Source organism: Dermacentor albipictus, chromosome 1 (assembly GCF_038994185.2).
Source record: "Dermacentor albipictus isolate Rhodes 1998 colony chromosome 1, USDA_Dalb.pri_finalv2, whole genome shotgun sequence".
Lineage (NCBI taxonomy): Eukaryota > Metazoa > Arthropoda > Arachnida > Ixodida > Ixodidae > Dermacentor > Dermacentor albipictus.
The window spans coordinates 375040575-375064004 of record NC_091821.1 but is presented as its reverse complement, the minus strand read 5'-3'; the positions used below and the strand labels follow the sequence as shown (position 1 = coordinate 375064004).

Here is a 23430-nt window from a genome sequence, read left to right as displayed (position 1 = left end):
CATTGCACCAAGAATCCGCGCCTTCTCAGTCAGCAGCTTTTTCCTCGCCTGAGACTACCTGCCAAGTTATTTCATTCCTTTGGCGGAAACGAAAAAGCCAAACCCCACTGCTGTCACACCCAGTTACTTCAAGTGCATCAGCAAATTCGAGGGCTTTTTCTTGGAGCAGTGAGCCAGACACAGGATCGTTTTGCAGTCTGGCATGTGTGAACCACATGAGAACAGCTTGGCCCACAGATTGAAAGTTTCCCAGTCGCAGCCATTTCCTTGTAGCAGCGAATTGAGATTCCCAGTGAAGCTGGACAATCTTGTCTCGGTCTTTCAAAATGGTCGCGATGGTTGATGGGGTAATTCCACGCTGTCTGCAGATGTCGATTTGCTTTTTCCCTGCGTCAATTTCCTTCACTACATCCAATTTGTCCTGCAGTGAAAACAGCTTTCACTTCTTGGGGTCATCGCTAGCTGCATTCATCGTTGGATCTCGCGCAAATATCGCCAAACCTTTGTGGTGAAGTTCTTGGTGAAGTTTGTGGTGAAGCAGTTGGCACTCGACACTGTAATGATGATAGCTACGGTGAAATGGTGATGATAGTGCACTTGCGGCTTCTGTTTCACGCGAGAGTTGCGGCGCTGTTACTTTTAGCCGAATTCATAATACTGATGTTCCTCGGTTATAAAGAGGAAATGAAATTATGTGCATTATTCTGAAATATGCACTGTATATTAATTCTTAGTTCTGAAATATTTTTACATTGAAAATATAGGCAATCTGGCGGGGATTTTTAAAATATTCGTAAATTTAAGAAATTTGTTAATATGGGGTTTGTAGTAATGAGATTTGACTAGTATATCAAATGTGCTAGTGATTGAGAGTTTGACACAATACACACATCACACAACAGAGCTACACAAAAGACAACAATGCTATAATTTGGCTTGGGATTTCCAAGGGCATGTTACGGTTGTTCAGTATAGACAGCTAGTAATATGTCTGCATGTGATATATCCTGCATAGACTCAAATGTGTTTTGGCCATTAGCGCAAACAGTGTGCCGGGGTTGCTCTGGTGCATCTCTGCTTGCTCGCTGGTAAATAGGTTCAGATCTGTGACGTCTTCCATATAGTTACATCACATTTTGCAACATAAAGGTAAAACACTTAATGTTACCCCAAACTATATAACATGTACACTATCTTGTTAATACGGATTTCATAGGACTGGACAATATGTCCAAATTTACCAAATGCCAAATTATCAGATGGGCTAAGAAAACCACAGTACAGAAATAGTGCAACAAGCTAGAGCACGGCACGGGCCTGGGCTGACCCAAAAGGCCAGACTCAACCCGGCCCGGGCCAGACCTGCTCATTAAAGGGCCCCTTACCAGGTCAGGCCATTTTGAGCCGACAAGCGCAGAGCATACATTGCGTGATAACGATCGTGTCTGCGAAGTATTACACCGCTATTCGCAACGGAAAGATCTGAAATTTCAAACCGAACGCCGTTTTTCTTTCTCCTCGTGGCCGCAACGCCCCAAGCCGGAGGACAACATACTCACATCCATGGGCCTACGTACTCAAGTCTGATCAAGACTCAAGTTCATGTGTCGCTCGTGGTGACACATGACTTCGGGAATTATTCAAGGCACCATTTGTTATTTGTGTGATCTGTTGCTTGAATTGACGAACTGAAGTTTAGAGAAATAATAAAACACACAAACGGAATGTCTGCGCGTTTTTTGTTTGACTTTACACCTAACCTAACCACACCTAACCTAACCAAGAGAAATGTACTTCCGTTTTGTCTGCTTATTCCCGCGGTCGTGCAGTCACGTGCGCAGGTACCGAAACTATGCCATTTTCTACCATGTTCGAGCGCGTGACCATGCTCTACGATTCGCTTGTTCTGCCTCAGTATTCGTGAAGCACTGAATTATACCGCTAGTCATGTGTTTTTGCGCACAACATGCAAAATCGTGCGCTGCGCGAAACGATAACAGCTCGCGCGCAACACCGCCAGCGGAAAAGCGCATTGAAAAAAAAATAATAATAATAAACAAGTCAGGAGAAAAAAAGTGAAGGCGGGGCCCGTGACGCATGTGTCAAGCAATCCTCGAGGTCTGGCATGGGAGAATGCAGGGAATGAATTTCACTTGCGAAGGCTAGATGGGACGAGTGGAGAGGGAGTCTTACTATGCAGTGGAGCCCACCTGCTGAAATCATAGGTTCGCGACACTGAAATATTTATATCTCTGCTATTAACGAGCCGACTTGAGAAATTTTTACGGCAAAATGCTCTCTAGAGGACACGTAGCAACTTCCAGCATATAACCAAAATTTGCTATGGGGCCTGGTGAGGGGCCTAAGTATCCATTAGTGCTAAACGCAAGCAGTGTCTCTTTCTACTTGTGTGTTTATGCTTTATGCTCATGAATTCGCCTGTGTGTGTGTGTGTGTGTGTGTGTGTGTGTGTGTGTGTGTGTGTGTGTGTGTGTGTGTGTGTGTGTGTGTGTGTGTGTGTGTGTGTGTGTGTGCGTGTGCATATATATACATGTACAGTCAACGATTGAATTTTCGGACGCCCAAATTTTCAGGCATGCCTGATATTTTGGACATCTTCGCGGCACCGCCACGAGCCCCATAGAATCAATGTATAAGGACATCTCAAGTTTCAGACGCTCGAACCCCCCGCCGTCCAACTTTCCGGACTTTTTGACGCAACGGAAGGTCCTTTGGCTCCTCGCACAGCGCCCTTGCGAAGGAAATCGACTTGCAGCCGAAGCATATCACCGCCTTGAACCACAACTAGCCGAATCTAGCCGTCACACAGTGATTTGGTCTGGCCACGCTGGCTATGTTCATTGCCGCAAATGGCCGCACTTTCGCCTCCGGCGGAGTTTCCGGAGCGACACTATTTCGTTTGTTTGCGCAGGCCACGTTTTGGCTAGCGTGGTGTGGTTGTGCTGTTGTGTCAAGTGTGCTCTGCGACGATCGTCAGCGAACTCCACTGTTCGCAACTTGAGGATTTCGCTTGCCTTCGATGGCCCCCACTTCGTCTTTGTCGTCCTCGCCAATGGCATCGAAGCGCGGAAAGCAGAACCGTACCCACAGAAATAACTTTTGAACAGTTTGTTGACGCTGACAACGAGCTCAACTTCTGCGCAGAACTGACTGACGAGGGAATAGTCCGTCAGGTTGTTGGGGATTCAGAAGACTTCGCAGTTGAAAATGAGGAGCTAATGCCTGCGCTGCCTACAAGCGCAGAGTTGACGCGAACACTGTTTACTCTTTCATCGGTGTACAGAGCTGACATCGAACAGTGCTGAACAGTACAGTGCTGATCGAAGCGAATATGATCGCATGCAAGCAGAACGCCGTCCAAACAACAAACAACAAGTTCTTCAAGCCACTGCAGCAATAACACTGGCTGCCCGACAATGCACATGTACATAATAAACCAGCAGTAGGCTGCATAGAGTTTTTGAACGCCTCTTTTTATAGCACGTTCATTGATGCTTTGGCAGGGTTTCGGAAGCGTGGTACTTCGCCCTTTACCTCTAGATCCAAGGAAAAAAAAGAAAAAAGGCGTTTTTTTTTTACATGCATTCATTTTTTCGGACTGCCTGAATTTTCGGATGTTTTTACATTCCCTAGAGGGTCCGAAAAATCGGTCGTTGACTGTGTGTGTGTGCGTGTGTGTGTGTGTACATATATATATATATACCGTATTTACCCGCATAATGCTCGTACTTTTTTGTCAGAAAAACTGACACAAAATCAGGGGTGCGATCATTACACGGGTTAAATTTCCCGCGAAACGAAAAAAAACTTTTTTCGTCTCGCGTTTGCTGCGGGACACCAAAACAAAAATGGTGGCCGGCGGAGCAAGCTGAATGTGCCGAATGCGATTATTTTTTCTTCTCGTGAGTACATTACGTGCATTGAAACAGTTTCTTCCGTATCAGTAATCAATGATATCGATAATATCGGCAAGTCTGCGGCAATAACGTCGCCATGCCCACTTTGAGAGGACAGAAACAGATGGGCGTGCTAAGCTGCCAGTGACATCGAAACACATGGCCAACATGCTGCGGAAACTGCGGCATCTGTCTTCACTACTATCCTAATACGGCACGTTTCCGCTAAGGGTGGGTGAATCCCTTAGCTGTGTTACAAGCATTGGCGTATGAATAGGGTGCACCTTTAACGTATCAGTGTAAATGTGGCTACTATCGTTGCCGCTCGCGATTTGTTGCGTGCCCAGGCACCTTTCTTGTTGTTGACCACAACCATTAAAAAGCCTACACATAATAAAGGCAAGTTTGGTTGCAGCTTTTTTTTTAGTCATGGAAGTGCGGAAAGTGATGAAAGTAATGAAATGAGGCATCTACTTAAGAATGTTTGGTGCGTGCAGACCACTTGGTTTGTCTTGAAGAGTCGTTCGCGTAGCATTCGACAGATGGTAAGTGCGATCAATATTAGCTAGACTTGGCACACGACATATCGCTGCAGCAAGTTTGGGGTGCGATCACTACACGGGAAATAAAAAAAAAATCAAATTTTGATGACAAAATTCAGGGGTGCGATCATTACACGAGTGCGATCATTATGTGAGTAAATACGGTATATATACTAAATGACCTCACAGAACCAAATCATTATCAAGACAAATGCATGCACACCAGCAGAATTATGTATAGATAATTTCTTTCCCAGTGAGCTGGCCAACAACTAACAATCATGCGCAATGTCACTGGTGGGTTTGGTACCAGTGCAAAGGCCCTAGTAGAATAACTTATCCTTTCCTTGATCATAATGAAATCATAATGAAAGCAGTGCTTCCTGCAACCAATGCAGTCCTGAAACCATGCAGTTTTGAAAGCCTACAGCCAACATGATGCCTTGGACAAAACTAAGCACAAAAAAGCGACAAAGCGTTCTCGTCATTGCTATATGGTTTCCACCGATATCTAAGAGCAACAATATGAACTTCACCGCTTCACTTTGCCTAGGTGCTAGCGCCAGAAATGCCACGTTAGCCTCACACATTTGAGACGCTGTGTACATGGTGTGTTCAGGCGTCACCTGGATTAACCGATGCACAGCCAGATACGTCCAAATTAACAAACTTGGTACCATTAAATAATGCATACGCTTGTCGGGACCAGAAGGCAGGTCCAAATCATCCAATTTTCCAAATTAATGTGGATCAAATTAATGAGATTATATAGTACCTACATCTTTCATATGTACTGCATTATTCTCTGGTTGCGAACGTTAGCAGTGAAGGAAGTCTCTAGTCTTCGCAGCATAGCCGGCTATGTATAAAATGGAGTATAATAAAACCTCACAAAGCACTCAGGGTGCCATGGCGAGCAATGAAGTGTTGCAATTTCCGATGGTACGCTGCTTCCCAGGTGCTTTCTACCAAAGGATTCAAGCCCAGTCACACAACATTCCAGTAAGATGAGGACTAGCACTTACCTTGCAATCTTCCCATCTCGTTGTCATCAGATTCGCTGTCTGCAGTGCCTGAACTGTTACCAACTCTACTGGCAGCTGAAAAACAAAAGACAGACCTCACTAATAACTTCTGTTTTCTGCTGCTTTACAGAAATCATTTTACAAATAAAAATGTTGACGACGCAGCTATAGGAAAAAAAAAATGCATTGTTACTTCTATGTGCTTAAAATAATGCCTGCACAAAGAATACAAACCTGCAACACAAGGTAAGATGTACATCGAGAGTTTCAAACATGTTGCTGCATGTACAAATGGAGCTCTTATCAGCATAGGACATTTAAGTTAACAAAGAACTTGGGCAACTTGGGCCTTGATTAGCAAGAAAATGGCCTGTGGGGAGCTATCAATGCACTATGTCAAGTATATGGTGCAAGGTCAGATGTAAATCCGAGACCGCAGATTTGCAATAATGACTGTCACACTAAAGCACACACAATTAAGTTGAAAAATAAATATTATATTATGGGATATGTGCCAAAGCCACTGTACGAGTATAAGACACAGTAGCAGGAAACTTCGGATTTGTTTTCGTCACCTGGGGTTCTGTAACCTGCCCTTAAATCTAAGTATGCAGATGAACATTCTTGCATTTTGCCCCTATCGAAATGCAGCCAGTGTCGCCGGGATGGAATGTGGCCGCGACCTTCAGCTCAACAGCTGAATGCCATAGCTACTTGTACACTGCTGCGGGTTCTACCTGCACAGGTAGTTTATCTGACACTGGGCCATACCCACTTCACACAGCTTCTCAAGGGTCGCACCACTAGGCATGTGGTGCCCTTTTCTTGTTCATTTTCTACTCCCCCCCTCCGCCCCTACCTCCTTTGGCAGTGCTTGCCTGCAACGCACAGAAATTCTTGCCATCCAGTTGGCACATAGGAGAGGGCGCTGCAGTTGACCCTGCCTGCCGATAGGTCAGTGCGGTCAATGCAATTCAAAGAAAGCACAGTTTGCAAAACCGCCTGCTACGTAAGCGCAGGTGAGGATTTCCTTTTGTGCATGTCTTCCTTGGCATTTGCCTCTCCCGCTCATTTTATTATATGTTGAGGGGTGGGGAGTGTGAGGGGAGGGTGGGGAGCCTAATTTTGTAAGTGTGCTATCATCACTTTGAAATATCTGTGTGCTGGTTATTCCATCGCCAATATTAGTATTTTTCTGGCACAAGAACTTCTATGTCTACCTCATTACGTAAGGGAACCCTAAGAGTTGGGCAAGTCAGGAGAAATGGGTAGCAGCCCAGTTGGAGGAGAAAGAGGGAGTGCACTAATTAGTAGGGTAACGCATCTGGGACTCTTGCTGGCCGCATGTGGCCCACATGTTCGAGACCCCTGCTCTCTAGGCCATACAAAGCTTTTGCTTCCTTTAAAGAAACACTAAGGTAGAATGTTAAGTCGTACTCGCAAATCACACTTCTGAAATGCCAGAAACACCAGTCTTACTGTGGGCAGTCTTGGTAAGCCAGAAAAGATGCAAAACCGTAAGGCAGGCTTGAAGTTCCAATGCTAGCTCCTTGAGACATCTAAATACAGTCGAACCCGTCTATATCAAACTTGCAAAAAACGCCTATCAGTTCGATATAGAGCATAATTTAATATAAGCCTGCTAAATAATAGGATGTCATAAAAGCCCATACCATTTATAAAATCACTTTATTGATGGAATTAGCTTAATTTCGCGTGGAATAGTCCTCCATTTTCTTCTGCTTGGGCAATTTAGCTGCCTGTGACGCATGCGCTTCTCCACATTGTCTAAGGAGTCGGAGCAGCTGAGTCCGCCCCCTTCTGCATTCGCGCAGAAGCACCGGACTAGTGCAAGCGCACCGATCACTTCGGAGGACGTGGGCAAAGGACCGTCATTGCTTTCCTCATTGTGCCCAATTTCACTTGTGCTTGGTACAATGTCGGCAATGTAGTCTTCATTTTCGGGCTCTGCCGTGGTCATGACCCCATCATTTGCACTCGCAAACTCGTCCACCGTTGATTCGCCAACAGCTTCCGGAAATTCTGAATGCTCGCTCTAAAGTTCGGCAACACCGGCAACAGCTTCGTTGCATTCATCAGAATTTACAGTCATCACCGAGCACACGGAAGCTGGCACGGCTGAAGCAATTCTGGATGAACCACTCATACACGGTCGTGCATACGCGTCGGGAGCCACGGGCACCAGGTTGCGAGTTTGGCCGCTTTAGCCCTAATCTCCCCCCTATTCTTCAAGATCGTGCTGAGAGTGCTACTTGGAATCTTGCACGCTGCGGAAACATCCGACTTGTCACCGCGTTCGATCCGATTTATGATTTCGAGCTTCACGATGACAGGCGAATTCTGCTACTTCATCATGGCAACGATGCGGGAGAAGGCCCACAAGACGCACACACAATGAACCAGAAAAGCAGCGAGACAACTCGTACTTTCGCTATCTTGCACGATGAGTGCACAAGAGCCTCTGATTGGCTGTCTGAGCAAGCAGTGCGGGTGGGCCAGGATCATATTTTGCAGGGGGGGTGTCGATAGCTCGCTCAACGCAGCGTGGTCACGGTAGTGAGAGCGGTTGGATGGAGCCGTGCCGCCGGGTTTCCCCACCACCGCGAGGGTAAGCCAGCTTCTGGGGGCATTTTTTCGCCGCTTGACGTTCTATATATCAGAAGTTGCTGCTATTTTTGTTCGATGTAAGCGAAATTTTTGCTATATATACTCATTGTAACTATACCTTGTCCAGAAATTGTTCGACATATAGAATAATTCGATATAGTCGGGTTCGACTGTATTTGGACAGCGTCTGTTCAGGACCAGTCAAATAGTTTATAGGTAAACAAGGATAATTACACTGCTTTCTAAAGTAACTGAAGATTTAGCACATTAAGACCTCTTCTCTGAACAAAAGTTGTCCCTAACGTACGAAAGCACCTCAAAATCAGTGATGTCATACTAGCATACCAACACTGTGCCTTAGGAACAAAATTCCAGACAGGAAGCTCTGCCCTTCACTTTCTCAACTAATAGCCAACCTTCTTCCACCAGACCCCCAATGAAAATTGAAAGTTTAGTACTTCCCCACACTAAATGAATTCAATGTTGCTTTTTAGTGTCCCTTTAAAGCTTTGTACTTTTTTATAAGTAAACGTCCCAGACAAGTTGAGCCATGCATGTCAGTCCAGCCTCAGCCAAGAAATCCTTTACAAGTTCCAGAAGCAGTTTGTTAATACAGTCGAACCCCGCGATAATGAAAGCCCTTAACAATGAAATTCTCGCAACAACAAAATATTTCAGAGTTCCCGGCAGAGGTACATAAGAGTGCGTGTATATCATATCCCTCAACAACGACACATCTTCAACCAGCAGCCTCGCAACAACAAAAATTTCTGCCGTAGCGGGTCGCGAGTTTTCTTCGCATAATTTCAACATATCAAAAGTGAAATCCTGATCAAAAATGTGCTAAAACATGTTTTTTAATCACTTTAGAAACTTGCTTGCTGCCACCTGTTGTTGCTTGCTTAGAGGCTAGTCGTAGCGCATAACTTGTTTTTGCTGGCAACCATACAATAACGCTTGGCCTCCGGCTGCAAATCTGGCAGAAGCGGCCAGGCGACTTGTTTCGTACCCCTCGCTGTCTTCTTGGTGCCTGGTCATTGTGTACAGAAATAGGCCTTGCGAAATGCCTCCTCCAGTTAAGAAACGCAAGTTTCTCACGCTATTAGAGAAATCTCAAATCATCGCGAAAGCTGCAACCGAAAAAGAAAGGTGGATATCACTGTGAAGTTCGGGATACCGTGCAGCTCCCTGTCGAAGAAGCTTGAACTGTGTCTACCATCCAAGGTTTACTCAGAGGATGCTGCTGAACATCGAATACAAACGCACAGCGGAGGTGGACCTTTTAATGGCCCTAGAGATGATTGCTGCAGCATGGATGACAACGAAAGCAAGCGTGACAAAGAAGTGCTTCGAACACACTGGCTATAATAACCAGCAGGCATCAGCTGCATCGTCAGACTGAGCGACCAGCAGAAGGTGGAAGTGTGTTTGCTTACACGGGGCGAACTTTCCACACTGAGCAAGGCATCAGATGCGCTTCGGTATGTGGATGAAACTGTGCCGGACGGCTTGGGTCTACATGACTTCCTGTCTGTCAACAGTGACTTGGTTATCCACGAGGAACTGGATGATGGATGACACCATAGTCAGGAGCACATGCGGCACTGACGACAACTATGATGACGACGAAACCGCGACCAAGCAAGCGAGCCTGCGAGATGTGCTTGACACACTAGACACCGTGCGGTCATTCTTCGCAACGCATGATGACGCCATGGCGATGCAACATATTCCGAGTTGTGAGGATCGAGTGGTAAAACTCCTCCGAGGCCGTGGATGGCAGACCGAGATTACGAATTTTTTTATTAAAACATGGTTCCTCCGTTATGTACCTTTCTTTATCTGCGATTTCGTTATTGCAGGGTTCAACTGTAATCTGATCCTGCGCTACGCCAAAGAAATTGTGGATGAACCAAAGCAGTGACACAACATTCCTGGATGAATTTGTTAGCACATGTAAAGAAATGGTCCCCAATGTACAACTTCAGAAAGTGGACGTCAGGACGCGCCAGCACGGTCACGAGTGACTGCCTGTGTGCGCTGTATCGGGGAAAATGACAAAGAACATGTTCGATAGTTTTCTTGTCACCATAGTGGTCACACACAGCACTATGCTCCAATCTGATGCGGAAAGCACACAACGTCTTAAGTACGACGCCAAGCCACAATTGGTAAAGAGCCATTGCCTGGGATGGGGATAGTCTAGGTGGAAGATGAAGTCACAGACAGGCATTCAGTCTATGTAGATCTGTGTGCTGAAAGCTAGGTTGGTTCTAAAACGATTGTAAGGCATCATACACTAGCACTTGAAGTTACGTTGCTACATCTGTTATTGACAATGGGATTGGCTCCTGCATGCTGTCTTCATGAGCAGATCGAGCAGCTTGATCGGCCTGTTCATTACCCGTTATGCCAAAGCAGCTAGGGAGCCACTGAAATGTAATGTGTCCTTGCTCAATGAGGCGATGAAGGAGCTCTCGGATTTGTAGTACTAGTTGTTCGTAGGGCACTAAACAAATGCTTGATTCGGAGGTTATTTGAGGTGCCCAACAACTTTGTAATTTATATGCTTGCGATTCAAGCAATAATTAAAAAGTTCACTAATTAAAAGTTATTAATTAGGTAATACTTTGTGATGAAAAAAATACTGGCCAGAAGTACATACGACTACAGCTACTATGCAGTCGGTATGATTCCTCTAGAGCTCTTTGGTATTTTTTAAATCTTGGTCCAAGTTAGCTGGGACACCCTGTATTGTATATATAACCCATTGTATTGTGACCCTGTTGGTTAGGATACACAACCCGCAACCTCATGCTCAACAGCAGTATGCCACAACTAGCCACTGTGCTATCTTCTGGGAAAGAGAGACTGACCGGGTGGCTGGGCATCGGGTGGCGGCAGGTGGTGATTGGAGGAAGAGGAGGCAGCCCCTTGGTCCATGGGGCCTCCTCCTGAGGGTGCCCCCCCGGCCAGCTTGGCCCCTCGGCACGAACGCCGCCGACTGCCGCTGCCACTGCTGCTAGCACACGACCCCGTGGTGGCCGCCTTGCCGCTGCTGGCTGCCCCCCGGGCCCCGCCGCCCCCTTTGCTGGCCCGGCCCCCCGCCGCCCCGCTCTCCAGGGCGCAACTCTTCTCCGGCCGATCCCCCCCGTGGCCCCCTGTGTGAAAGAACGAACATGCAATTAGACCACCCCAGACATTTTTTTCTGGCACCATAAATGTACGGTCATAACTGCACTTTAACTAGCTGCACATTTGAAGGTATGCAAAAGCGAAAAAAATTTTAAATAACAGTAAACTACTAGTTTACACTCACTGAACTATCGTAGTACTTGTCCAGCAAGGGAAGGCCATATTCATAATGGCTCCCACACAAGAACAGCCATACATTCCGTCGAACATGATCACCTGGGGTCATTTAGTATGTAGGTAACGAGACACAAGGTTCTTTAATCGAGAAAGCATTTAGAAATGCTTTTTTTCAGCAAAGGTAGTAAAGGCAGCATTTGCTGAAGCAATCAGGTGAGACCAGATTTGCAAGTGATAGGTTTGGAAGTAGGCATTGAACTAAACTGTCACATTAACTGCAGACACAGCCTACAAGAGCAGCTGTAAAGAAGTGCCCAAGCACCAGAAGAATCATTTATTGTGAAACTACAAAAAACATGGAGCAGTATTGATGTGCCTGGTATGCTCCCAAACATGATATGGCTTCCCAAGAACCCTCCATCTAAACAAAGCTTGAACAGCAGCAGAACACCACAGGCTCTGAGCTAGCTTATGTGGTCTTAATATTTGATCACTGTACAAAGGAGCCCTCCCAAACCAGGGAGCAAAGCCAGCGAGTTACTGGCAACCAAATCCAGGCTTTTTTTTATTTTTCAGTAGGACGATCCTGCACAAGGCACCAATCTACAGCACCAGCACCTCAGCAAATGGGAAGGCATTGAGTGTGCCAAACATGCCCTTACTGCAAGGCCTGAAGTGACCCTTGAGCTTCTTGTGCTGCTGGGGTGCGTCGTCAGTGTCAAGGTTGCGCTTGACCGCGCTGCTAGGCGGCTGATCCGGCTGCTGCTGCTGTGGTGGCGGGTGCACTGGTGGTTGTTGAGTGTCCAATGCAATTCCGTTGTGGGTTGTTGGGCAGCTGTCACAGTGAGCCAAGGTGCGTGTGCGGGACCTGCCAAAACACAGAGCATGCGTTTCACCCTAACAGGCAAATCGCAGCACATTAGACAAGGGATGGATGCAGAAAGGAGATGCAATGAGCCCCGACTTCCAGCCGATTTATTTGACATGGAACACACATACTTGCGGGAAAGTATACGTATGTGAGCAAGACTGGAAATCATCATCCTCATCATCCTGGTTACGCCCACTGCAGGGCAAAGGCCTCTCCCATAGTTCTCCAACTACCCCAGTCATGTACTAATTGTGGCCATGTTGTCCCCGCAAACTTCTAAGACTGGAAAGTGTGTCATCAAACATTAGCTGAGCACAAGTAAAACATCTATAAGTACAAAGAAGAAAACTTATCCTATCATCTCACATGATGTGGTGTTCCCTTGTATGACAAATGCAGCATTATGAATAGAGTGAAGAATAAATTTACTAGAGAAATAATTGAAGCAGATTTGATAGACTGAGTCAGAAAACAAGAGGTGAGCACTTCAATTTTGTTAGTAGGCAAATTGCTTTTCTGCGCACGCATTTAAGGTTATACCATTTGCGTTTTCCATTTTCCACCTTGTACAATACACGAGTGTAAGCATTCTGTGCCAGTAAATCAGTTCAACGTCAGTGCTCTGTGTATTATGCTTTTGCTGTAGTCACTTCTCTATTGTGCTGATTTACATATTCCGCAAGACATATTTACCTATTATAAGCCTGAATTCGTTTTGATGGTGTATATCTCATCAGCAGCAAAGGCTGACGCACTAACTGCTGTTTGACCCTAGTGAAACAAAACGCAATACTAGTGTAGTGAAACCCACTGTTACTGCTTGTACCCTTGCCTGTACCTTCTGGGATCACAGCTTCATACAAATTAAGCATCATGGGTCAGCTCTGACTATTAAGGCTACTTTAAAGATACTACTGATTGCCTCGTCATTCTAGCCATGCGTGGTCCACAGAAGGGACCAACAGACCCATCCCACCATACCTGCTGCGCATGCATGCACTTTCCATCTTACTTACAGTTTTTGAGATATACTTGCAGTTTTCAGCAAGAGTTACCATTTTACCCACTGTGGTTGCTTAGTGGCTATGGTGTTCGGCTACTAAGCACGAGGTTGCGGAATTGTATCCCAGCCACGGCAGCCGTATTTCTATGGGGGCAAAATGCGAAAACACCCGTGTACTTAGATTTAGGTACACATTAAAGAACCGCAGATGGTCCAAATTTCCCGAGTCCCTCAGGACAGCGTGCCTCATAATCAGATTATAGTTTTGGCATGCAAGACCCCATAACTAAACTTTTTTAAATACTGTATGTATTCTAATCTAGGCCAATAGTTTTTTCAAAATAATCATATGCCAAACTCTATGGTCAGCTTAGATTCGAAGATCTTAAAAAATGCACCAGTTTTGAATTGGAATTGATAAATATGGTGCATAGCTAGCACCATCTAGAAAAGTCAGTACCACAGCCGCGCCAGTAGCCAACTGAAGTACACGAGCGACATTGCTATTTTGACTCATGTCAAATTGGCATGCGGCATGGCTAAGGTGGCTAGATGGCGTAGCGTGGTGTTATTGTAGTGGCACCAAACAGGTGATGCCACTATAGTGTTGCTTTCTCAGTGTAAACTTTCTAAGCAGTAACTCGTACGACCTAACACGCAAAATTTATTTTTGTTTACTACTGTAAATATTGATGCTACAGCTATACAATTTTTTTTCTGCAAATTTTGCACTGTGTTTCCAGAAACGTACATAAATTTGGAGGCCTTATGAACACACAACCATACTACATGGCTGAGGAGGTCAATTCAAATGTGACACTACCGAATTACAGCACCCTGTGTTATAGAAGTGGTATTGCTTATGTGTTCGTTTACATTTCAGGAGTGCCTAGAGTCAGGTGATATCTTTTGCATTACAATATAAAATAGTGCTGTGCACCTAAATTTCTTTTATGTTTATGGGTGTGAAGGAACATGCTTACATACATCTTATGAATATACATTGTGGGGATGCGCGACTCTCACGCATCCCCTGATATGTTGTTTTCCTGGCGTGTCTCCTGTAATCCGGCTTCGCCGCGTGGCCTGCGTGATGCCCGCGGCGGTCGATGTGGTTGAGGCCCAGTGCGAGAGATGGCGCGAGTGTTGCGCTGCTAATGCCGCCTCACGGCAGGGTTACTTGGGGGCGAAGGGGAGGACAGGGGGTCTCTTTTCCCGGCGGGTCGGCGCACGGCGTGGACGCCCCGCGCGCGCGTGGCGACCCATGCTTCTGCGAGACCGTCTCGCGTGGTTGCCTTGGAATGCGCCACCATTCGCGTGACATTACACGCGAACGACCAGGCGTTGGGATCCAGCATGGGGCGAACATATTCGCTCGCTTACGGTCGCGGTGAGTCGGACTTCTAGATTTGTCGCTCGCCCATCGGCATGTTTTGTGGATAGCAACTCGGCTAGCAGGCATTGATCGATGAAAGGTGCAATAAATGCCCTTGTGATTGTTTGCACTACTGTGTAGTCATTCCTTTGTCCCAAGAGACGGGAGGAGAACACCCCACAACATGGATGCTTCCAAACAAGTGCTTGATGGTGAGTGCAGGCTACAGAAAGACCACATTTATGGAGCATACTTGGGAATAGTTCAGCCAACAAGAACTTGTGCATGTACTACACTGGACTATAATTACACTGTAAAGCGTATTCAAATAATTTTATTTGTACCATTCGTGTCCCAAGCGTAAGTCACAGCATGGCTACAAAATGATTTGCCTCCATTTATTGTTGGCAATTCCAAATGAAATCTAGTACGGTGGGCAAATACAAGCGAAGCAGCTTTGAGATTACCTAAGCCTTCCAGTGCCACCGAAGTACCAGTACGTTCTGCACTCTCTCGAGTCGCATGTATGCAGTAACACAAAATTGGCGAGCTCCGAGGTAGTTTCACCATCTGTCGTATACTTCTAGAAGCATATTTTCTCATGTTTCCGAGTTTGTCCATCTGTGTTTTTGTTAGTGCACTGCAGAATGTGCCCCACTGTGGGCATGGCTGCGCCACGTGGAGCATGCATCCGCTGATCCGAGAAATGGCTTTCAGACTTTGCACACCGCTACTACAGCTATTCCCCACTCAAACATTCACACCATAGCGCAAGGACCACTGTTGCATGTTTCTGGCATCTGCCACACATTCAAAGCAGCGCATACTATATATATATATATATATATATATATATATATATATATATATATATATATATATATATATATATATATATATATATATATTTTACCTTACACAGTGACACTGTCGTGGAAGCATGTGTGTCGGAACAAAGCTATGGAAAACGAAGATAGGAATGTGAGGACCATACTAAGAGTGCCATTTGTTATTATCCATGTCACTTTTTTTTTTCTCCTGAATAAATGAAAGTAAATTGTTGTGTTTACTTTATAATAATGAAGAAAAAAACCTGGCACGGAGGGTTGACGTAAGTACTTTAGTGACAATATTCCAATGCAAGTGTCCAACTGAAACCAACATGTTACAAGCCAAAACAAAGCAGCTGCATGTACGGCCACATGGCCCAACATAAACCATGCAATCATGTGCCATGCACAAAGAAAGAGCTTCCGATAAATAATGCAACTGTCTCCTGTATGAACTTATTCGCTTTTTACGCATATATCCCCACTCTGCGTTCAGTGCACCAGTGTAATACCGTATTTACTCGCATAATGATCACACATAATGATCGAACCCCTGAATTTTGTCATCAAAATGTGTTTTTTTTTTCTTTCCCGTGCAATGATCACACCCCGAGCTTGTCGCATTGATATGTCGTGTGCCAAGTCAAGCTAATGATGATCGCGCTTACCATTGGTCGAATGCTGTCAAATGCTACGCGAATGACTCGAAGACATACCATGTGATCTGCACGCACCAAGGATCCTTAAGCAGATGCCCCATTTCATTCCCTTCCACACTTACATGATAAAAAAAAAGCTACAACCAAACTTGCCTTGGCTTTATTACTTGACTTCATAATGGTTTTGGCCAACAACAACAACAAAAAAGGCGCCTTTCGATTCTTCTCGTCTGCACTCGTGGGCACGCAACAAATCACGAGCGGCAACGATAGTGGCCACATTTACACTGATACGTTAGAAGTGTACCCTATTCATACGCCGACGCTTGTAACAAAGCTAAGATATTCGCCCACCTTTAGCGGAAACATGCCATATTAGGATAGTAGTGAAGACAAATGCCACAGTTTTCGCAGCACGCGCGCCATGTGTTCCTATGTCACTGGCAGGTAAGCATGCCCATCTCTGTTTCTATCCCTTCAAAGTGGACATGGCTACGTTGTTGTCACAAACTTGCCTATATTAACGATATTACTTATTACTGATAAGGAAGAAACTGTTTCAATGCACGTAGTGTACTCGTGAGAAGAAAAAAATTGCGTTCGGCTTGCTCCATTGGCAGCCAATTTTGTTTTGCTGTCCCGCACTATTACAGCGCAATTGTACAGTGGCAGCAGCCTGCTTGACCTATTGTCATCCTGCAGCAAATTTAACGCGCGTAATGATCGCACCCCTGAATTTGCGTCCATTTTTTTTACAAAAATGTGCGATCATTATGAGATTAAATACGGTACCTACCATGTGTTGCTCTCAATTCATGCAAGCAGCTACCTCGGAGCACTCTACACTCACATTTACAGCTTGTCTCTATGTCCTCCTGAGGCACATGGCTGCTACAAGGATCTACTAAAAGCAATGTTTCAAAACACTGCATGTTCTCATGGTTGTCTAACTTCACTTACTATATTAAGCAGACACTCAACAAAACAGGTATACTGTACTTGCACTTCAGAGCCTCATTCTAAAATGCTTACCTATCCTACATTTACATTATTTTTAGTATGACTGTGCACTCAAGCCTTCTGCATCAATTTTAAAATGTTCAAGCAAGAACAAGTTTGGCAGCAGTGTAGAAAAGCATGGCACAGGATAACAATGTCTCACAGTAGCTAAAACTATACGGCACATCAGACCACACTACAAAGCAGCAATTCAATGTGGCTTACCTGGTTTGTATTGGAGACCGTGTCCCGACGAGAGGCTGTGGCTTCTTTAACCCCCCTGTCTGGCTGTTAGGTTGGTCGGCCATAGGCAATCCGCCCACAGCAAACCATACCAGGGTTTATCAAAAGGCTCTGCACAGCAAAAAGCACGTGCATTTATAAGCAACTTTACACTTTTAGAGGGAAGCCCTTAACCAATGCAGGCGTAGAATAAAGCGAGTGGTAGAAAAAATATCACAATGCTTAAGTAGAAAAATGAGAAACTTGTGAATCGGAAGAGTAAAGCAGAATTATTTACATGTGAAACGAACTGCTGCTAAACAACAGCAGGGCTGCTAGAACATTGCTAACACACTTGCAGTGCAGTCATGGCCTTTTTAAAGCAAATAGTTGTCGTTATTACATCCTGTATTTATCCTGCCAAATACCAGTTAAGTTTCTTGCAGCATTTTCTTTCCTACACTTGGTCATATTAACTACTTAGCCTTTAGACTGATAGCATGTGCCATTTTGTTTACTTGTTTTCTTTCAGTAAGTACTGTGCGCAGTGCCAGCTGTAGCTTGTGAACAGAACTGTGTTTCGCAAGTCTCAAGAAACGTTGATAACACCCGATTACACTTGGTCCCTGATGTAACTGTATTCAACCTAGTTTCCATAGCACTAACATTAAAAGTTAAATACTGAAATGTGACCAACACAAAGTGTTCAGTTGCTGCACTGTTAATCCACATTATTCACATGTATGCTTTGCACAGACACAAGGCACTTGTGCTTACAAAGGAGAATAGGGCAAAAGAAGTGTTTATACTTGAGGGGGCGGTGAGGATAACATACAAAGCATGAGAAGTTGCCAGAACACTTTGCAAAGGCAACAAGCTATATATTATCAAGACCTATTCCTGTGCTTATATCTCCCCCAGCTCATGCGAGACAAAAAAAAAACTGCTAAGCTAACCTTCCTCATGCCCTAACTGAAGTTTCCTAGAAAAACTCAACTAGAACCATGCGTCCTGTCTCCAATGATAACCCAAAGAAATGATAGGAGCTTCAGCAGATAAAGGAACACAAACAAAGCAAAAAGATATCTGTACTTCGTGCACCACAGCAGCGTGCGCGTTTACGAGTTTCGAAACAACACAAGTACTGCTGGCCAGATAGAGTTCCTGTACACTTTGCACTTTATGCATCAACAAGCATATAAGCTGTGCTTGGTTCAGAATCAACTGCAACAACATAAACTAATGGTCACAAACTTGGTGACAGCTAAAGTAAAAAAAAAATAATAATAATAAAGCAAGTTATTGAAGCATAACTTCTCGGTAGTAAGGATGTTCTGCCTGTTTAAAATTTGAGTTCACACATACTTGTTGACTGCCCTTCGATCGTATGAAGATGCTTTTTTTACAAACATCATCAAAGACAACATGCATGCATTCGGTCTTCACTGAGAGATTGTGTACTCCAAACTACTGAACATCTATTTTGGCAAAAGCAGTTGGGCATTATCACAGGGGCCAATTTATACCAGTGTGCAACACCGAGTAGTAAAGTAATGTTACCACCAAGATGACCTAGCTATAAATATATTATGACTTTTTATTTTATTAATTGAGCAGATTTCGCCAGCTAGTAGCTAGTACAAGGGATGTTCCGAAAGCAAGTTTCGTCATTTTTTTGGAAGAGGAAATGGTACACCCGGTGAAACAATCACCATAAGAATCGCACACCAGTTGCTGGTTCAGCGACGGAAGAAGCGTCAGCGGAGGAGGAATGGCGCATGCACAGAGCGCAAAAGAGAATAGCAGCAGGTTGACATGCCCGAGGTTATTTGAGTACAAATCACAATGGCAGACAGACGTGTGCTGCAAAAATGTGGTCGCCGGAAGTGTGTGCTGTTATCCCATATGAATGGGCACGTGGGTCTAGTGTGTTTGTCATCCACGAACACCTACAGATTGTGCATGGTGAAGAGGTCATTTCTCAGGCCTTGCACCACAAGGCACAAAGTTTTACCCGAGTGGTTTCTTTAAACTGATTGCATGCTACTAGAAATGTCTCAATGTGAGTGGTGTCTACGTGGAAAAATAGTGCAAGGTGTATAATAGTTCATGATGCTATGGTGTATTTTTTTTTCTTTTTTAGCAATAAAGTTTCTGCGTGAAAATAAATGTTGAAACTTAGTTTTGGAACGTCCCTCATAGCAAAGATGCGAAAGAAGTGTGAATTACTATGACCTGATTGATTTGCTGGAAAGGATAACATAAGAAATTCCAAGCACGTGGCTTAATTGCACCATTTCCTTTTTTTTTTTTCATTGATTGCCAACAGTGAAACAAGAACAAGAAACGACTGTCTGAAGAAGTTTACTCCACAATGTACAGATTGCACTCACATTGGCCACTTTTACATGGCAGTGTCTTCGAAAAATGGTCGATGTCCAACAACACTGCTCTTCACTTGGTGGACAGCTAACCTGAAAGATGAAGTTGGTTCCAATAAAAGAAAATCGTATAAGGTCATAACGGCGCCCAAGTTTCAAACAAGCTTTGCGTATTAAAAAACAGGCTGCTTTAAGCGGGCAGACTCGATTGTCATAGCACAACAGACGAGTAACCATTATCGCAAATCACATCTGTAACACAGCTTTCCAGTAAGACGATCTGTTGGAGAAAATGCGCAGATGAAGAAACACGGCACTATAAATACATAATTTAAACATTTGATGCACAATAGAATCAATGAAACAGGGGGCACGTAGGGCTCCGCGTGCGTACTGTGCGAAACGCTTCTATAACGTGCGCAGTATAATATCTACTGCTGTTAAGCATTCGAAACCTTCGTCAGTTTCAAGTTGTCCGTGCAGGCGCTGGCCGTGAAAGAAAGGCCCCGACCCAAGAGAAAGCTGCACCGGAAATGAGTAAAGTAGCGAACACAACGACGGCAAGCAGTCGGACAACGCGTACAAGATCGTACCACGCTTTACTTCAATGTATGGCGAGTCTACCTGACTGCGTTTTCCTCACAGCTGCGTGCGGCAAGGCAGCTAGCTTTGACACCTCCGAGACTGTCCCAGCAACAAATAGATGACTAACAGCGGGTACACCGACTCACTCGCCTCGCTGTGGCAGCTGATGCTGTGGAGGCAGGCTTTTGTTTGCTTTCTATTTTCTCGGACAGAAAGGGCGACTTGGATACGAGAAACGAGCGCATGTCTCCACAACGCAACGCAGAGGGTACACTTAGGACATACATGATCCAAACAATATTCCGCGCAGGTCACCATCTCTTCAACGAAACGCTGCGAGCATATCGCGGGAAAACGCACCAACAAAGAAATCGGTTCACCTATCCTTCCCGAGGAAATAAACCTATCTGTAAAAGAAAAGAGACAGAAAATGAAAAAAAGAAAAAGCTCGCTGGGATTAAAACCAGATTGGTCAGCTGCGGTGCTCTGGCGTCGATAGCGACGTCTGCCTATATGCTTTCACAATTTCAAATACGTTCACTGCACTTTTCTACAACGAAGATATTTGTATCCTCGAATAAAAATGAAATTTGTCGGGCCGCTACACATTCACCACTTGGGAAAGCTCCCAAAATACAAAAACAAAATTTCAGGCGCACAAAAAAATAAAAATGCGACGCAGTCTAGGCCTAAGTTTACAAGGGAGCCCGTGTGTTCCCTTCAGATAAACTCCAAATTCAGCGCGGCGACGCATAAACCTTCATACAGCGGCCCATAATACGATGCGTGTCAAGAAATCGGTACCTACCGACAACTTCACGACGGCAGCTCGGCAGCGAACAGGGAGCTTTTCCTCACACGACTGGCTCACTGGCTCACGATTTCCCACACGCAACGGGAGCAGAGGCTGGCTTTGGCTCGCATACGACGCATGCGCAATTTTTACATTTTCTCACACCGTCATGTAGCAGCGCCTATTTGTGTTTGCTTGCCAGAACATTTTTAGCTGTGAGTAGTAGGGCGCGTTTTACATTTATTATCGAAAACGGCGCGCACCTCTCGTTCACAGAACCGACTGCAAGATGCTTATTTTTCGCGCGTCATCACAAAATGTGACGCGACGAGTTAACAAAACAGTCCCGTGCAGAGCAAGTGCAGAGTGCCATCACTCCATTCAATGGGAAGAAAAGCTACCTTGCGCTTCAAGGTCGGCCTGCGGAGTTGACGCTGTTGACGGTCGCAGATCAGAGACCCGTGCCGATAACATTTTCTCGTCTGCACACTACTGTAGGACACTGCCCGCAAAGCACAACTGGTGACTGCGGAGAGAACAACACGGAGGCAAACGAGGCCACAAACTGGTGTCTATACGGCAATGGGATAAGGTACCACTAATTTTATTCTTTTCGCGCCTATAGCTAGTAAAGCTTAAACCAGGGCTTGCAGTTAAATATTGTAATTCGTCTAATGCATTCCCAGCAGGTCCCAGCCGATAGGCGGCGTCAGAAATGTCGTCTGCTAGAGCGTGCTAGAGTTGACACCCGCGCTGAAGCGCGAATCTGAAATGTTGCCCGCCACAAGTACGTGCGCTGCGCGCTACTTCGCGCCAAATGGCATTCATCTCGGACCTTCGGAATGCAGAGGCGTAGGCTTATTTTGTTTCTTGCAGCTTGCCTTGTTGACACAGACGCCCAGCTTTCGTGTAAGACGCTTGCATCTAACCCTTTTGTGCGCTTATCGACGGGAGTGCATTTAGTGGATTGAGACTCATTGCCGCTAAATCGGAATCAGACTCTCGTTTAGGCTTTCGAGAAAAAATTAGGTAACTACAAGTACGCCTGAGTAGGATCGAACCGCCAAGCCAGTATCCGATCGACCTTTGGCGTTTGCTTTTGATCAGAGGTTTAAGTTCGCCTTGGTAGTCACATTTTATCCATTTGAAGTGCAGGTGAATTGAAGTGATTTGAAGTGAAGAGCTACGATAACGCCAACATAAATTTAGTAGTCCAATCGGATGGTCGTTTCCGAGTGCTCCGACAAAAAATTGAAAGGTCGTTTAACAACGTAACTACAATAATATTAAGCGCGCACTTCTACAGTGTTTCATCGTAGCCAGAATAACGATACTAAAGTAATTTGCCTGTGTAACACAGCTTCACTCTCATTTTACACGACCGCCAGAGCGCTCCACAGACATTGCATTTAGCATGTTTTTTTTTTCATTCTGAATTTTTATTTCATAAGGTAATGTACTTATCTTGAAATGCAATGAACATTGTTTGAGAATAATTTTTTTTTAATCTATTCTCATGGTGAAACTATTTCACAGTTTGAACAGGCCGGGGTAAATAAAATATTTTATTTTATTATTTATTTATTTATTGCACTTTGTTAATGGCCTGAGTGATGCACTTTATCTAATTATGATCAGAATCGGTCAATCATAAGCGGTTGACGAAGAAAAACGAAAAGAAATATGCTTCATAAGTTTAAAAAATGCTTAATAACTTATATACTAATATTGATTCAACTGTGCAGTTCAGCTTGTACTATTATATTGTTTTTTCTTGAGTCTGATGTTTTTCTTTTTTAAATTTATTGCATATTAATATAATTAAGTACATTTAGGCATGAAGTATATACAGAAGGAGGTCTCATATAGTCAAAGACTGTAAGGGTGAGACCTCCTGTTAATACTTACAACAGGAAAATAAGATATTACTTGTTGCATACATGATTAAAGTAAGAGCATAAATACGTAATAAATAATGAAACATAGGTATGAAAAAAGAAAGAAACATAAAATGTATAAGAAGTCAACTTTACACATATTGCAAGAACGTCCACAACTCAAATTTATTCAATCAATCTTTATTTTCATTCTGTCAGTCAGCAAATATATATAGTGGTAGAATATTCTTTAAGCTTAGTGAGTATAGGCATTCTATAGTGAAGTTGAGGCAAAATTAGTGGTGAATTTTCCGTAATTAGTTCTTGGTTTAGGCAACAAGAAGTTATTCTGTGAAGCGAATCTCATAGAAGCAACATGACGGAACTGATCTGGGTTAATAAGGGTTATTG

At 44.5% G+C, this 23430-nt stretch overlaps 2 protein-coding genes across 7 annotated transcripts in view; one reads left to right on the top strand and one right to left on the bottom strand.

Annotated features, from left to right (window-relative positions):
• Positions 1 to 21697, bottom strand: part of ctrip (E3 ubiquitin-protein ligase ctrip) — a 160207-nt gene extending 138510 nt beyond the window's left edge. For 2 of the 4 annotated variants that reach the window (XM_065431585.1, XM_065431588.1), the window contains exons 1-6: positions 21158 to 21314; positions 19777 to 19857; positions 17387 to 17515; positions 12087 to 12292; positions 10989 to 11273; positions 5485 to 5559 (exon numbers count right to left, since the gene is read on the bottom strand). In XM_065431585.1, coding sequence (XP_065287657.1) covers positions 5485 to 5559; positions 10989 to 11273; positions 12087 to 12292; positions 17387 to 17469 — 649 coding nt within the window. In that variant the 5' untranslated portion in view covers positions 17470 to 17515; positions 19777 to 19857; positions 21158 to 21314. Of the gene's footprint in view, positions 1 to 5484; positions 5560 to 10988; positions 11274 to 12086; positions 12293 to 17386; positions 17516 to 19776; positions 19858 to 20634; positions 20752 to 21157; positions 21315 to 21543 lie in introns of those variants that run through there. The other 2 variants (XM_065431586.2, XM_065431587.2) reach the window with 2 other exon arrangements.
• Positions 21698 to 21884: 187 nt separating this feature from the next.
• LOC135901760 (uncharacterized) overlaps positions 21885 to 23430 on the top strand; it is a 32201-nt gene continuing 30655 nt past the window's right edge. The window contains exon 1 of one of the 3 annotated variants that reach the window (XM_065431590.2): positions 21885 to 22051. In XM_065431590.2, the coding sequence (XP_065287662.1) occupies positions 21985 to 22051 (67 nt within the window). In that variant the 5' untranslated portion in view covers positions 21885 to 21984. The remainder of the gene's footprint in view (positions 22052 to 23430) is intronic. The other 2 variants (XM_065431592.2, XM_065431589.1) reach the window with 2 other exon arrangements.